This window comes from Sinocyclocheilus anshuiensis, unplaced genomic scaffold (assembly GCF_001515605.1).
Source record: "Sinocyclocheilus anshuiensis isolate Anshui unplaced genomic scaffold, SAMN03320099.WGS_v1.1 scaffold813, whole genome shotgun sequence".
Taxonomy (NCBI): Eukaryota; Metazoa; Chordata; class Actinopteri; order Cypriniformes; family Cyprinidae; genus Sinocyclocheilus; species Sinocyclocheilus anshuiensis.
The window spans coordinates 281,317-297,811 of record NW_015540942.1 but is presented as its reverse complement, the minus strand read 5'-3'; the positions used below and the strand labels follow the sequence as shown (position 1 = coordinate 297,811).

Here is a 16,495-nt window from a genome sequence, read left to right as displayed (position 1 = left end):
TTTCCTGTGTTTTTCAACCAATTTCTTGACTTTTCCCCACACACGAACAACACATTTTCGTACACGATAAAAGCTCCTTGTGGTTTCTCGGTTTGGCCAATTTGAGCATCCTTAAACAACGCAAAACACAGCCATTTTGAGTTTCTGCTAGTGATTCCTACGGAGAAAAATCACTTCCTGCCCTCCAACTGCATTTCGCACGTCATCAGTGACGTCATGTGCAAACAACCTATTGCTATGTCCCAAATTGTAGTATGTTGAAAAGAGTATGTAAAAGATTCCCGGATGGTCTACTACTTCCAGTTAGAATTTGAAGTGCAGATGTATGCGTGCTCTAACGGCTAATATTGCCCACAACACATTGCGTGAGGATTCGATTAGAAATACAAACACACATAAAAAGTGTTAAAAAGTACAAACATGGTGGATATGCGAGAGCGGCAGACAGGTAGAGAAAGGGGTTTGAGTGATAAATAATCAATGTCTAACCTGATGAAAAAGTATTCCTTGTTATATTTAATCTGTAACAACACTGTAAACTTTTAAAAAGATACATTTTGTCATTAACTTTTAAATGCATCATAATGCAAATACATGAGCAGAGTTCTCAGCATGAAAGGCGTGACTGGCAGATCAACGTGCCTCTTCATTTCTCTCCAGTACGATAGGAAAAAAAAAAAATGAAACGAAATGTGGATTGTTAACTGTGACAAGATGATTGATGGGGCAGTTTAAACGGAGACAGAATGCACGTAACTAAGCTACATGCTTAAAAGTATGTACTTTTCTTCACAAAAAGAATACATACTTTTAGGACCTAGTATAAGTAGATGAATTGAGACGCAGCAATTGAGTCATTCCTTCATTCGATTCGTTCAAAGTTTCATTCAGGAATGATGTAAATGAATGGACCATTGGTACACCCGATTTGTTCACAATGCGGATTTATTCAGAAATTGTGTGTTGCTTGGAGACGCAGAATAGTTCTGCTGTGGCTTTAATAGGTATTTGTGTCAGCAAAACTGAGCAAAAACAGACAATATTGTGTTTGAAATACTACTTATTTACTGAACTGTTGTATAAAATCACTGTTTGGGACAAAAATAGCACTCGTGTGATATTTCTCTCACTGCTCGTGTGATATGGATTATCATATGATATAAATATGAGACAAAAACTCATACAGCGCCTTTTTTGGTCCAATATCTTAAATTTTAGGGCCATAGAATTGCCTTTATGGACTACATAAATAATTGTTGCCCTTTAACAGTCAACTGTAGGAAATGTAAGATGACGTACAGGTCTGGGGGCGGATGTGTTAACTGAGTTAGAATATTTTAATTGCATTATTTTTCCATAACTAATTAATTAAAATTAACATGTTAAACTGACAGCCCTAATATATTTATATTTATATATAATATAAATCATACATAAGTGAGAAAAATATGTGTATATGCATAAATAAATGCATGTATGTATGTGTATTTATATATACATATAATACTATTCATGTTGCATTCTTATTTATAAGTATTTGTTGTCAACTGTCGACTGACCTATCCTTTTTACATAATGAATCCCTGTGTTTTACCCTTTTCCTGAAACACAAAATCTATAGCTTACATGTACTTTCTTTAATGAATATTGCATTTCCTTTGTCAACTATGTCAATATGTAGACATAGAAAATTGCTCTTGGTTATTGTTGACTGATTGCTCTTCAGGTTACTCTATTGCTGTGGCTAAAGATGTGTTGAGCAAAGACAAAGACACAGTAGTAACAGGAGCTCCAAGAGATGAAGCCAGAGGATCTGTGACGATGGCTGAAGTTCATAAAATTGGTGTCGGTGGAGAAGTCCAAATAAAAGCCACTGTCATGGGGGAACAAGTTGGATCCTATTTTGGCTGCAGCGTTGCTATTGTTGACCTTAACAATGATGGGTAAAGACAGTTCTTGGCTTTTTGTTTCCCCTCAACTAGAGGTCAGTAATGAAACAGAAGATCTCGGCATGGAGATTTAACTTGTCTTCATTATTATCCATGTAGTTGGAAGGATCTGATTGTTGGAGCCCCTTTCTATTTCGACCGGAGAAAGGATGAAGGCGGGGCAGTGTATGTCTATATGAACCAGAACGGGTCTTTTCGTGACAAAGCTGACGTGAAGCTCATTGGGCCAAAGGACTCAGCTTTTGGCATGGCTGTTGTTGCTATTGGTGATGTTAACCAGGATGGCTTTCAAGGTAGGTTTGTGGGTTTCTTTGCTTGATTACACTCTGTACAATGTAACATGCATGTGGCTTTTAGTTATTTGTGGCTATTTGCAGAATTTACTTTTGTGTGCAGCGCTTCATCAGAGGAGCTCGTTATACAGTCAAGGACATTTTACTCTGCTGCCTTCTTGTGGCATTGCTGAGAAGTATTTTGACAGTGATCGTTTCTCACTCCTCTGTTCTTTAACAGATTTTGCTGTTGGTGCTCCATATCATAGTACAGGCAGAGTATCGATATGGATGGGCAGCAAAACGGGTATTTCCCAAACGCCTAGTCAGGTGAGATGGGAATATTAAGAAGTATTTAGAGTGTTAAGATGTACGATTACTAAAAATAATTAAGTGCAGCTCTTACAATTCTTAAGAAGTTCTTAAAAATGTTCTTAAGAACATCTTTTTTTTCTTAAGAAAATTACAGTCTTTATGCCAATGAATAAATCAGTAAAAATGAATAATGAATGAATGAATAAATGGAGTTCTTGCTGAAGTCTCACTGATAGACTCAAAGAAAAACACTTCTAGGGTTGTCTGCGCTGCCTGCAGATTACTGTAATAATCATAATAAGCGTCATTTTGTATGATTGTTTTGTAGATAGTCAGTTCATTGCTCTAATATTAATTCCTCAGGTCATTGATGGAAAAGACATCCCAGGTGGTGGATTCCATACGTTTGGCTATTCCATCAGTGGTGGCATGGATGTGGACAGGAACAGTTACCCAGACATAGCAGTTGGATCATTAGATGATCGCGTGGTCTTGCTAAGGTGATTCGATCGTGTCACAATATTTTACTATTTTACATATTTTAGTTGTATAGCATCAAGGTAAAAGACAAAAACCAATATTAATCAATCAGTGTAAATCATTGTACTTTGATTAGTAATTTTTTTCAGACCTGCAAGGCTCTATCTTACTGTGTTTTCTTTCATTTCCCCCTTATAAGAGCACGTCCTGTGATTCATCTAAAGAATTATTTCAATGTGACACCGGAGGTTATCCGCCTAGAAAACTGTGATGCCTGGTAATGAATCCTTAAACATCTCACTCCAACTTTCACACTTGTTTGTTTACATGGAAATGAGCCACTTCAGTAGTCACTTTAGAAGACTACAGTGTCACAATATAATAACTGTCAATTATTTCCCAAAACATAAAATATGGATGGATCCGTAATGGATCAGACTCACTCAATAGGACCAGTTGACAACACTGACTGTTTATAGACTTATTTAAAAAACTGCACAAATCACTGCTGGCCAACAAAAAAAAAACTGGCTGTAAATAAAAACCTTTGGCCTAATTAGAGTAGATCTAAATGTTATGCTGAAATCTATATTTTTCATAATTTGATCGCAACAGCTGTACTCTTAATACTGATTATGTATTTTGAAATGTATTGTAATGCCTCTGTGACAAAATCAGTCAATTCTGCTGTGTTTTCCTCATACAGTATTGACGCAAATGTCTGTTTGTCCTACACATTCAGCACTGGCAGTGCCAGTTCCCAGAAGAGTATTAGTAAGTCCCGCATCTCAGTTTATTACGCTAAATATAAATGCAAACTCTCTAGATATTATTGTCATGCCAAATGTATGATTCAGTGTGCTGTTCCACATTCTGACTGTCAGACTTCAGATCCGACATGAAGTAGCTGTAAGAAAGATCTGTTGTTTTCTCAGGTTTTCAATATACGGTGGAAGCCGATCAGCAATCGTCTCGGAGCCCTCGTGTTCGTTTCCTTGACAACAAAGATGGCAAATACACTGGCAAAATGTCTGTTAATACGTCTGAAAATTGTCATTCTCTGAAACTCGAGCTAGTGGTATGACACAAGGCCATTCTTTGAATTGCCATTTTATTCTTTGTGACAAAAAGACTCATAATCATTGAGTGGGTTATTTGGGTTGCGATCAGATTGGGCTAATTGTATAGAGATTTGTATAACTCTGATATCTCACATCTGCATTTGACTCTCACAGTCCAAGACGATCCAAGACAAGGTTGCTCCGATAGTTTTCTTGCTGAGGGTGTCTTTGGTGGAGACTCCTCCCTCGGGCGGGCAGACATTGGAAGACCTCAGTGCCTTTCCTGTGATCAGCCAAAAAGACGCTCTGACTAACAGAGCTGAGGTACCTTTGACAGCATATTTTGCTCGCTCAAACACAAATGATGTTTTCATTGCACGATGTCTGCCCTTCACGACCTGCTCACATTCTCGCTTATATTCCACCAATGTCATCTCATTCTTTAGATTCACATTCAGAAAGCCTGTGGATTAGATAACAAATGTGAGAGCAACCTTCAGATGGCGGCTGCATTCACAGATGAGCAGAACACGCCGTTCCCCACGTAAGCTCACTGTCGTTCTTCATGTGAAAATGAAAGTTGACTGAATAGTAAATACATTTATGACTGAATATCTCACATCATGCTACAAAGGAAGAATCTACCCAATATGATTCTTAGGTCCTTTCAAGTATGACCCATTTTTGCTCATGAACACTCACCAATGATCCAATCACCCGGACTGGACTTGAATGGAAATTGTCATTACTTCATAGATGTGATGTGAACTGCTAATATGTGTGTTTCTACAGGCGGAATGGCCAGCAGATTTTCCACTACACTACTGACGTAAAGAAGCTGAAGTTGATGGTGAATGTGTCCAATGTTCCATCACAGGACAAGAAAGCAGAAGATGCTTACAGTGCTTCTCTTAATGTCACCATTCCCACCTCGCTCAGCTTCTCCAGCCTAAACCCCAAGGCAAGATCAATAGATGTCCTCAGAAATTATACCTTAGTTCCTTCTACGGTTCTTAATACTTCCACGCACAGTCCATATCAATCTTTTTTTAGTTTGGAAGCAAGGTTGCATTAAATTGATCAAAAGTAACAGTTGTATGTTACAAAATATTTCTATTTCAAATAAATTCTGTTCTTTTGAACTTTTTATTCAATAAAGAATCCTGAAAAAAATGTATCACGGTTTCCACAAAAATATTAATCAGCACAACTGTTTTCAACATTGATGATAATAAAAATTGAGCAGCAAATCAGCATATTAGAATGATTTCTAAAAAATCATGTGCACTGAAGACTGGAGTAATGATGCTGAAAATTCAGCTTTATCATCACAGGAATAAATTACTTTACAATATATTAAAATAAATGAAAATAAAAAAACATTTATGTTAAATTTAAATTATTTCACATTATTACTGGTTTTGCTGTATAAAAATAAATCTAGCCTTGGTGAGCATAAGAAACTTTCGGAAAATTTTGAACATTAGTGTATGTACATTTAGACTGCAAACAGAATTTTACATGGTTCTTGTTTTTGTTTCTTGTAGAACTTGAATGTCGAGTTGTCTCCTGGGGTGCCTTATCTTCTGTGTACACTGTGGGACCCCTTCAAAAGCAATCAGAGTGTAAGTCTTCATTGGTATCAGTGACTTGACATTCATAGGTTTTAAGCACACTTAACCCAGAATTTAACAGCAGCCATACTGCAGCTACCATCTTAAATGGGTATTGGATGAGACTTTAGGGTTATTTATTGGATACAGGATGTAATAATAAGAGGTGAATTTAATTAACAGTGTTGCAATGAAGTGCATTTCTAGAAGCAGATGTAATGAATCTGAAGATGGATGTCTTTATTTTTTTGTGGGTCTTTCACAGGTGGAGATTGAGATCACCTTTGAAACGACAGGAATCACAATAGACATGCAGGAGATTCAGACTGAACTGCAGCTCTCAACGTATGAGAAATCTCCATTATTTTCTTCAGATTCTTAAATAGGCTGAACGTTTGGGGAGAGATGCTTTGCAGGAAATGAGTTCGCAAAAAAATCAATATCTCTTCTAAAGACACAGAATCCTGAAGAGAAACTGTTGTGCGCATAAGTTTACATAACCTGTGCAGAATCTCTAAGATGTTTAGCATTTTTTTTTTAATTAGAGAGATAAAATCAAATGATATGTTACCTCATTCATTCATTCATTCCCTGAAGAAGCTGCATAAAATATATTTACATATTATACTGAATACAAAAAAATGACTTGAATTATGCTGTTCAAAGGTTTACATGTCCCTTTTTCTTAATATTATATGTAGCTTGTATTTGTATGAGTCTGTGTAATTTCAGTCATTATATCAAATAGCTTCAAGGTACTACTAAATATTTTTTTTTAAATCATAAACATCTGGCAAATTCTGTAAGGAGAATGCAAAGTTGAGCAGAACTGTATATAGAAAGAATATCATTAACCCACCCACAGGAAGGAATCCAGTGCATAAAAACAGGGTCAAAAGCATTCAGTGATTCACTGTTCATTTCTGCAGATTTAACCGCTAACATACGGCTTATATGCATATGAAAGAACAATTGTCTGTGAAAGAGGTTTGTTTAAAGAGTATGATTCAGATTTGGACTCTGGCTGATGATTTCATCTACACTTCTCAGGTGGAGTGATCAGAATGATCTACAGCCCCTGTTGAGAGTGCTGATGGTGGAGTACGTCCTACAGCCCTTCTTTAATATGTGAGTTATGTGCCATTTCTATCCTTAGAGCATTTCACCGGATCTTTTCTTTGTCAGAATGACTCAGACACTTCAGTATTATACAGACATTTCACTTTTTTGCCTGACATTAAACTTTAATAAGAGCTCCATAAAATCAACTCATTTTGCAAATATATTAATTTGAACATTTCTATTTTCTTGTAGCCCTTTATCCCAGTTTAGGACAGAATTCAGTGGGAAAGTAATAGGAGAATCAGCCATGAAAAGTACCAGTGACATTGGAAGCCCAGTGGAATTCAACTTGACGGCAAGATGTTTTTTACAGCCTACATTCCTAACTAGCTGTGATGTGTCAAGTCTCCAGTGTTGGACAATTTGTTGTGCTGTGGAGAAACCAAATGACTGACAAAATCTGTTGTTGTTTGCCACAGACACAACTGATTAGGACAAAATTTCAGACTTATTACATCAGGTCTAGTTAGGAAACAGTGTAAAGATGGTTGCACAACAGGCGTAAAAATAAGATGACATACGGTGTCCTAAAATCTGAAACATCGAATCTAATGCAAAACAAAAACTTCATCTGTGTTGTCACGGGAACATGCCAGCTGAAGATAATGAGGAAATTACGTCGCTCGCTTTGCCAAGTGCATTACAAACGACTACATAATGGTACACACGTGCCCTGCTCACTCCAAAATCCCCACTCCAAGAGGATAGGGATGATCAGTTTGTTTAAAGAGTATGATTCAGATTTGGACTCTGGCTGATGATTTCATCTACACTTCTCAGGTGGAGTGATCAGAATGATCTACAGCCCCTGTTGAGAGTGCTGATGGTGGAGTACGTCCTACAGCCCTTCTTTAATATGTGAGTTATGTGCCATTTCTATCCTTAGAGCATTTCACCGGATCTTTTCTTTGTCAGAATGACTCAGACACTTCAGTATTATACAGACATTTCACTTTTTTGCCTGACATTAAACTTTAATAAGAGCTCCATAAAATCAACTCATTTTGCAAATATATTAATTTGAACATTTCTATTTTCTTGTAGCCCTTTATCCCAGTTTAGGACAGAATTCAGTGGAAAAGTAATAGGAGAATCAGCCATGAAAAGTACCAGTGACATTGGAAGCCCAGTGGAATTCAACTTGACGGCAAGATGTTTTTTACAGCCTACATTCCTAACTAGCTGTGATGTGTCAAGTCTCCAGTGTTGGACAATTTGTTGTGCTGTGGAGAAACCAAATGACTGACAAAATCTGTTGTTGTTTGCCACAGACACAACTGATTAGGACAAAATTTCAGACTTATTACATCAGGTCTAGTTAGGAAACAGTGTAAAGATGGTTGCACAACAGGCGTAAAAATAAGATGACATACGGTGTCCTAAAATCTGAAACATCGAATCTAATGCAAAACAAAAACTTCAAAAAAATAATCAAGATAACATGCAAACAAAGACTAAAAGATAGATTGTGTATAGGCAATTTTTCAGTAACAAGTTCTTGTGTCGTTTGAACAGCTCTGTATCTTCGAATTTGATTGGCTGAGCTGTATTGGAGTAAACATATAGGTCCACCCCTGAACTTAAAGGGATAGATCACCCAAAAATGTTGTCATTAATCACTCACCCTTATGTCGTTGCCGTAAGACCTTCATTCATCTTCGGAACACAAATTAAGTTTATACTAAGTATATTAAGTATATATTTTTTGATGAAATCCGAGAAATTTCTAACCCTCCATAGACCGCAAGGGAACTACCACGTTCAACACCCAGAAAGGTGGTGAGGACATCGTTAAAATAGTCCATGTGACATCAGTGGTTTAACCTTAATTTTATGAAGAAATTACGTCGCTCGCTTTGCCAAGTGCATTACAAACGACTACATAATGGTACACACGTGCCCTGCTCACTCCAAAATCCCCACTCCAAGAGGATAGGGATGATCAGTTCCATTTGGAATTTGCCCCGTGAACCGTTCGGTACCGATACTCGTATCGGCACATCCCTACTTGAATGTATCAGTTTCATTGCTCTCTCTGGAGGGTCAGTAAATTCTCAGATTTCATCAAAAATATCTTAATTTATGTTCCAAAGATGAACGAAGGTCTTAAGGGAACTACATGAGGGTGAGTAATTAATGGGTGAACTATCACTTTAACCATCACTGGGGCATAAGTAGACTGTACGAAAATGTAAAGATGAGATATATGAGCAAACTAGGCACCATTTTGCCAGAATGTAAAATAGTTTGGCAATTTGGTCATTGTCAATTGTGATGTGCCCTATGTGTGACACCTGTGCTTGTCCTAGCTGTGGTGTGATGTGACTCCTTTTTTTAAAAACCTAAAACAAGTTCTTTACTATGTAAGTCAAGTAGACACAATCAGTTTACTTGACACAATCAGTTTGCAATTACTCAAAAGTCATTGTTTTGTTTATTGTTTTGTCTGCAGGTGGCTCTTTCTGGAAAACCTCTGGGAAATCTGGGGTATCTGGAAGTGGTCTTTCAGTGGCCTTCTTCTGTGGCTAATCAGAAGTGGCTGCTTTATCTGTCAGAGATTCAGATGACAGGAACCTCCAAGCCATTCTGTGTCCCTGAAAATAACGTCATAAACCCCCTTAATCTCACTGTAAGTGATTAGATGTCTGAAAGTCAAGTCAAGTCAAGTCAAGTCACCTTTATTTATATAGCGCTTTTAACAATACAGATTGTGTCAAAGCAACTGAACAGCATTAATTAGGAAAATAGTGTCAATAATGCAAAATGACAATAGTAAACACAAATTTTTCAGTTAAAGACAGTTCATCATTGAATTCAGTGATGTCAACATCCAGCTCAGTTTAAATAGTATCTTTGCAATCAAGTCAACGGTATCGCTGGAAATGAAGTGTCCCCAACTAAGCAAGCCAGAGGCGACTGTCACTGATGGTTTTTCTGCAGTACGGTGTTGATGACAGAGCAGTTTAGCACAATCCAGCCTTTGAATCGTTGAGAGAAGCAGCAGAAGAAATCATGCTGGGACTGGGACCTCCTCCTTTCCCAGAACTATATTACTCACAGCTCGCACTGCAATCTCGCTCAATGTACAAAGCCGAGTGGGAATTATTTCAGAAAAAGTCCAGCTCCTAATGTGAAGCAGAGGGTGGTTTGGAAACTATCTATCTCTCTGTGCCTATAAATCAGTGCGACATGTGCTTAGGAGGTCTAGATGCTCTACAAATAAATCCTAGAACTCAAAAAAGAATGAGGAACTAAGACAGAAACATCATACTAAGCAAGTCAATCAAAATATTCCAATTCTAGGTGATTTATGTTTATTAATATGGCATAGAAACCCGTAATGTGGTGGAAAGTAATCCAGTAGAGCGCTGCGGGAATTACATATTTCTGTAGGCCAACTTGGAAGTTAGTATTTCCCTGGATCCCTCAACAACATTTTTTGGATTAGAAAATAAGCTCTGTGACCAACACACATTTATGATTCTTACACATTTTGTTCATGATGATAATCTTTGCAAATGAACACAACTTTTATGATTTATGAAGCCAAAATACAACTGCCAGAAGTCAAAAACTAAACATAGGCTATAGACAAACTACTATAAAAGAAACATTTTCCCTGAAAACTGAAGTTAGAATAGCACAATTATAAAACAAAGCGAATTAATGAGCAGATGAGTTTTCCTGTTCAGTGTGATGATGTTTAGTGTGCCATACAACCTCTGTAATTCAGTTCAGCCATTTGTCAGCAACCGAATTTGTCAAGATGCATAAAAGCTTTAAAAAAATCATAAGGGGATATTACTGATGTATTTTATGTTGTAGAATAAAACATAATATCTTGAGATTGTGTTAAACACTGACCTTATTTCAGGCTTTCAACAAAAATCCCATTTGAAAAACCCATTGACTTCGGAAACCTAGGTGCTAATATGTTTTTGAAAAAACATCATCCCTGCAGCATTTTATTGCCATGCACTTAATATAATGAGCTTGTTAATGTGATGGACGTGTTACCTCCTGTGGATTAGGTGTCAGAGCGCAAGACTAGAAGGAGGAAAAGAGACGAGGCCTCCTTAGAGTCTGAACAGACTGAACCGCAGACCCTCCCGAACCCACGGGCCGTCCAGAGGAAACCTCCTGCCAACCTGGTGAGTATATCCGTCTCCCTCAACTATTGTTTTGTTGCTAGGCAACTGGATGATACTGGCATGACATGTCTCCTCTGATACTTTGCATGATGTAGTATGCAACAGCGACTAGACAAAGACAAAATGAAGAGTGTTTTGGCTGTCACTGCTCATTCTCTCTCAATCTCAGGACTGTGACACAGGTAGTGCCCTCTGTCAGACATTCACCTGCCCCTTGCTTGGCATGGACATCTCAGCCAATCTCACTGTCAGAGCACGCATATGGAACAGCACGATGCTTGAGGTCAGAGCTCCGCTTTCATTTGAAACTTCACATCCTCATCTCATTACTGCAGGATTGTTGCATGCAAGGCTCTCAAGGATAAATCCCACACTCGCTTTGTGACATTTTTCAGAGTTTATGAGGGTTTAAGTGGTTTCATTTTTGTTACACCAGGTGCAGTACTTCAAAATATGCAATATACTTTGGCTTAAAGTTGATACAGTGGCCCCAAAAAGTATTTGGACACTTAAAACTTGCATTAGAAGCAAGGGCATCTGCAAACAAATGATGCTAGACTTTTTCTTAGAACCACCTTAACTTTAGTAAGCCATTACTTTTATTTAACTGGTCCCAATGTGATTTTAGTGGATGTATGAAGTCATATCGCCTCAAGTATTTCTTCACATTAACTACGGAAACGTTCCACTAACCTTGAACACAGTATACAGTATATATTGTTTTATCATCTAAAGCCTAACTTTATTTTTAATTGTTTTGTATAATGTATAATATATATATAATTTGTATTTTGTATTTATGACATTTAGACATTTCTAACTGGGGGTTCTTCCAAATATTTCTTGGCTGTGGAAATTTAAAATGTAATTGTGATCTAATTTGTGAAATATATTAAGAATGTTCAAATGCCTTATTTACATTTTTCTAGCAGCACTTTAATATCTCAGCATTTACTGAATAGGGCTGTGTTTCATTAAAGGAAACCAATTGCAAGCCATACTGCAGAAACTATAGGGGCTTTCACACCGGAGGAACCTTTTCATAGTTCCTAGAACTGTTGGTGGAAGTTCCCGCTTTTTGGTGTGTTCGCACCACAGGAACTAGGAACGGTTTTAGTTCTAGGAACTCAGTTTGGGGGAACTAAATTGGCTCCTTCTTCAGAGTAGAGTCTAAAACAAGTTCTGTAGAAACTACCAGTGATGTAAGTTTACAGTGATTGGCCAAACACATATGAAACACCGGCTACCCCGCATTTTTAAAAAGCATTATAAAAAGATTTACTCCACGAACATGAAAAACAGTGATAACGGCATTTATCTGTTGTCTGCAGCGTTATGTTGTTTTCTCAGCCTCGATGATATGTAACACTGCAAGTTGTCACAGGAGATTTAGTCAGATTTTCACACTCTTTCACTCGCGTTAAGTGTGTGTTTACATTCCATCTCCATTATCGCGAAACCCACGACACACAACAAAAACAGCTCCGATCACGACGTCCTCCATTCACCGGTTGTTGACATTTGTAAATGCCACGAATAAAGATGTCACTGTCAGCCGCTTTGAAGTTCCTGCTGCTGGTGCGAATGCAACCAGGAAAACGGTCCATGGTTCCCTAGGAACGACCCTGCTGGCTAGTTCCTAGAACTACGTGGTGCGAAAGCCCCTTATTAGTACCCCTGGTCTCTATGAGCTATTTAGGTACAGTATTTTTGAGAGACGTAGCCCTGTAGGAGTTTTCAATCTGTTCCTGTAGCCTCACCAGCACTGCACATTTCAGATGTCTCCCTTATTTAACCCAGCGGAATTAATTCATCAGCTAATTAGTAGAGTACTCCGTGTCCTGAGCTGAGTGTGTCCAATATAACGGTGGGAAAAACGGATAATTTTACTGACTGAACTCTTGTTCAGCAAATCTGTTTTTAGGTGCTTTTGTTCATTTGAACGGAGTAAAAATTCCCCATACACATTCACATACACAGTCTTTTATCATATTGTGAACTAGGAAATCATTATAATGAAATATAATTATGAGAAGCACAAATGATTAGTTCATGAACGACCCATCACTAGTTCAAATAAAAGAAACATCCCAAATGTGCAGTGCTGTACATGATACTCATTCTGAAGTTCAGAAAATAACATTTTTGCAGCTCTCTTTTTACAGGACTACAATGCTGCAAGAGTACTTGTGTATGGTAGAGCCACACTGAGTCTAAAAACAGACAAACCAAGCATCAAGATGAGCAATTACACCCGTGAGGTACAAACTCAACATCTCCGAGTTTCCTCTTCTATCTGGAGCTCTCTCTTGCATACATTTAGCATAAGTGAGGGAAAATCAAATAATTATTAAAATGAGGCAATTTCCTGTATATGTTTTCTGGTGCATTAGAGATTAATGACAGTAAACATCTTTTCTGTGTTTAGTTTACAGTAGCTATAGACCCTGCAGAGGCAGAGGAGCTTCAGTATGAAGTGCCTCTGTGGATAATCATTGTGTCCGCGTTGGCAGGAGTGATTCTGCTGGGTCTGATTGTCATTTTACTGTGGAAGGTGAGGATCCTTTTGTACTTCAATGCTCCACACTTTCCTTTTGTTCACACATCTGCGTGTTATTCTAGATGGAAGGACACAAACAATGACTTTATTTTATCACATTATGCTTTGACACCATAAACAAAGTGTGAAGTTTCTTTTTTTTTTTTTTACCTCCACCTTGAGAGAAACAACAACACATACTGCTACACATTTTAATCATCTTCTTCTGTGAGGCAACATTTCATACGTTCATAATGGCACTTTGGTGCCTGTAAACTTACCGACCATAACCATATATTCTGTTAACTGATAAAATGTCGATACCAACCAACATTATTAAAATAGTAGGCCACATAATTAATTATAATTAATTATTTAAGCTTTTACAATAGCAGTTGAACATATAAAGACAGTGAACCGTGTTACACACACAAACCACCATCCAGGTAACACACAACAAAATAAAATACAATAAAATTATGCTGTAAGCATGAATTAAATAACAAAAAAATATATTATAATATAATCAAATGTGGCGCATCATGCAGGGACTTAAAAAAAATAAATTAATAATTATTTTTGTTAATAAAATGTAAAAATAAAATATAAAAGGCCATTTTATTGTGAAAGTATGTGTATTTTTTTTGTTGAATATAGTTTTTAAGCATAAATGATATGTAATTCATACTTTTCACTTCCCAAATCACATTTTTACAGTATTTTGCAGTCAAATTACGTGTATTTTCTTTGTCGAATGTTTTATGGTGTCGATAGATGCTGCACATGGATATATTTTAAATATATCACGTATATCAAAACATTTGTACCAGAAAAGCAGCCGATTCAAGACTAGATCAATTCCTCCAGCCATGCCTTGTGTTTTGTTTGATCGCTCATATCTGAATCCTGTTCCCAGTGCGGCTTCTTCAAGAGGGCCAACACCAGAGAGCTTTATGAGGCCAAAGCCCTGAAAGCAGAAATGAAAACACAGCCATCTGAAAATGACCGCCTTTCAGAGGAGGACTGAGATTCGCTGGCCATTGTGGGCCTCTGACACAAATAGTGAATTCGTAGGTGCCACAGCCAACAGCTCTCTAGCTAAAACACTCGGCTTAATTAACAATAATGTATTCCATGCAAGCTCTGCTAATACTGTCTTTCCTCTTCCCTTTTGAGACACAATGCTTGCCTCGTCTGTTTTCGACTCTCATCATTGCTCTCAAAAACACTAGAGGTTGTTTTTTTTCCTGAAACAAATTGATACGTGAGGCTCTTTGTTATGTCCTCAGGCTTGTGATGCTGTTATCTTGGAGATAGAATGATGTTTTAAACCATCAACTGTATATTGCTTTAATCCAACTTGTAAACGCCTTTTCTTGCTTTGACAAGACTAATAACTTCCTTCTGCGTTACCGTGTTCTTTTCTTTTTTTACAGTTTGGGGCTTGCTTTCAACTGAGGCAACAAATTCCTTCTGATCACATCTTCTCTTACAGAGATAACAAGCTTTCTTTTCCCCCTCACAATCTGCAGCTGAATTTATAATACATTTTTACACGCTTGCTCTAACTCTTAATAATTTGCTCTCTTCATAATTTCACTTGAGTTTAAAGAATGCTTTCTGTCAGTTGCTATTTAGTGTTAATCTTGTAATCTCATAAAACGACTTCACTTGGAATTCACTTCGCTCTCGGATTTCTCAGAGCTTCTTTGAGCACATGCTACTTACCTTGTCACTATAATAATCCTGGTAAAATAATGTGGTAGGATGCTTGCTCACAATGCTCTTTGTTCTGTTTTCTCACAGAGTGGCTTTTTTAAGCGGGCTGCCTACTTTCGAACTATGCCAAAATACCAAGGCGTGAAGATTTGTAAGAAGGAACAGTACCAGGTAAACCAGGGCTTTTTAATTGTGGACACCACAAAAAATAAGAAACACTGGATCACAAGCTGGACTGAAAAGACACAGTACTACTGATGAAAGCACTCTTACATTGTCTCTTTTAGACAGTGGAATGGACTTTACCTGAACTCTACCTGATTTGATTGGAACAACTTCTGGATATCAGATATAAAACTGTCAAACATGAACTGATTATACAGAAGTCTCTGTGTGAGATTACATATTGTATTGATGTTTATTTTGGTTACAGTTTTTCAACAGAATACATGTATTATGTATGCTGACGGGCTCAACAATAAGGATTTTTCCTGCTGGCTCAGTAGTTCAGATTTGTGCTTGGCCTGCCAACATTTTCACTGTCACCCACCACAAAGGAATGATCCATTTTTATGTTTATGCTCTTAAAAATGAAGGTTCTTCATTGGCATCTATGGTTCCATGAAGAACCTTTTAACATCCATGGAATCTTTCCAATGCACAAAAGATTCTTTATAGTGGAAGAATGTTATTTAGATTTTTTAAAGGTCTTCACACTAAGAAAAAAAAAGTTCTTTTAAGAACTTTCTTCTGAAAGTTTCTATGGGGAACCCAAACGATTCTTATATGGAATCGCAGCAAAAACCGCTAAAGTAACCTTTATTTTTAAGAGAATAGCAATGTGTTTTTACTGTATATTTGCTATAAATCATTTTTCATTTTATTTTTTTATTGAGTAAAATTCTTTTATTATGATTGTAAGAAAACAACATGCAACTAGCTGGAAATTATACAGCTAAAATGTACTATAATTCATTTCTGCTGAAAAACAATGGCTTACACTGACAAAAACTAAAATGGTTTTGATACAATTTTCACTCAGAAATTGCTAGGAAATTTTACAAGTACAAAGAAATGGCAAGTAACAAATTTAATTAAACATGAAATTTTAAAGTAGAAAGACTAAAATAGTATTTTTAAGGTGTACTCCAGTAATCTTTATTTCGAAAATAAATTAAAAAAATATTTTTTTTTACAGTGTACAGAATAGATGTGCAAAACATATTGGCATGTAGTTTTCAACACATTTTGATTCGGTCAAGAATTTTTATTTT

At 37.0% G+C, this 16,495-nt stretch overlaps 1 protein-coding gene across 1 annotated transcript in view; it reads left to right on the top strand.

Moving 5' to 3' along the window:
- Positions 1 to 15,386, top strand: part of LOC107689616 (integrin alpha-3-like) — a 37,415-nt gene extending 22,029 nt beyond the window's left edge. Inside the window, exons 6-26 of the mRNA XM_016487675.1 lie at positions 1,727 to 1,943; positions 2,049 to 2,242; positions 2,463 to 2,551; positions 2,900 to 3,036; positions 3,216 to 3,293; positions 3,723 to 3,790; positions 3,952 to 4,094; positions 4,252 to 4,401; positions 4,524 to 4,621; positions 4,870 to 5,038; positions 5,625 to 5,702; positions 5,956 to 6,035; positions 6,741 to 6,818; positions 7,005 to 7,107; positions 9,265 to 9,441; positions 10,844 to 10,963; positions 11,133 to 11,246; positions 13,129 to 13,224; positions 13,392 to 13,517; positions 14,419 to 14,572; positions 15,309 to 15,386. Of these exons, the coding sequence (XP_016343161.1) occupies positions 1,727 to 1,943; positions 2,049 to 2,242; positions 2,463 to 2,551; positions 2,900 to 3,036; positions 3,216 to 3,293; positions 3,723 to 3,790; positions 3,952 to 4,094; positions 4,252 to 4,401; positions 4,524 to 4,621; positions 4,870 to 5,038; positions 5,625 to 5,702; positions 5,956 to 6,035; positions 6,741 to 6,818; positions 7,005 to 7,107; positions 9,265 to 9,441; positions 10,844 to 10,963; positions 11,133 to 11,246; positions 13,129 to 13,224; positions 13,392 to 13,517; positions 14,419 to 14,529 (2,426 nt within the window). The 3' untranslated portion in view covers positions 14,530 to 14,572; positions 15,309 to 15,386. The remainder of the gene's footprint in view (positions 1 to 1,726; positions 1,944 to 2,048; positions 2,243 to 2,462; positions 2,552 to 2,899; positions 3,037 to 3,215; positions 3,294 to 3,722; positions 3,791 to 3,951; positions 4,095 to 4,251; positions 4,402 to 4,523; positions 4,622 to 4,869; positions 5,039 to 5,624; positions 5,703 to 5,955; positions 6,036 to 6,740; positions 6,819 to 7,004; positions 7,108 to 9,264; positions 9,442 to 10,843; positions 10,964 to 11,132; positions 11,247 to 13,128; positions 13,225 to 13,391; positions 13,518 to 14,418; positions 14,573 to 15,308) is intronic.
- The last annotated feature ends 1,109 nt before the right edge of the window (positions 15,387 to 16,495 follow it).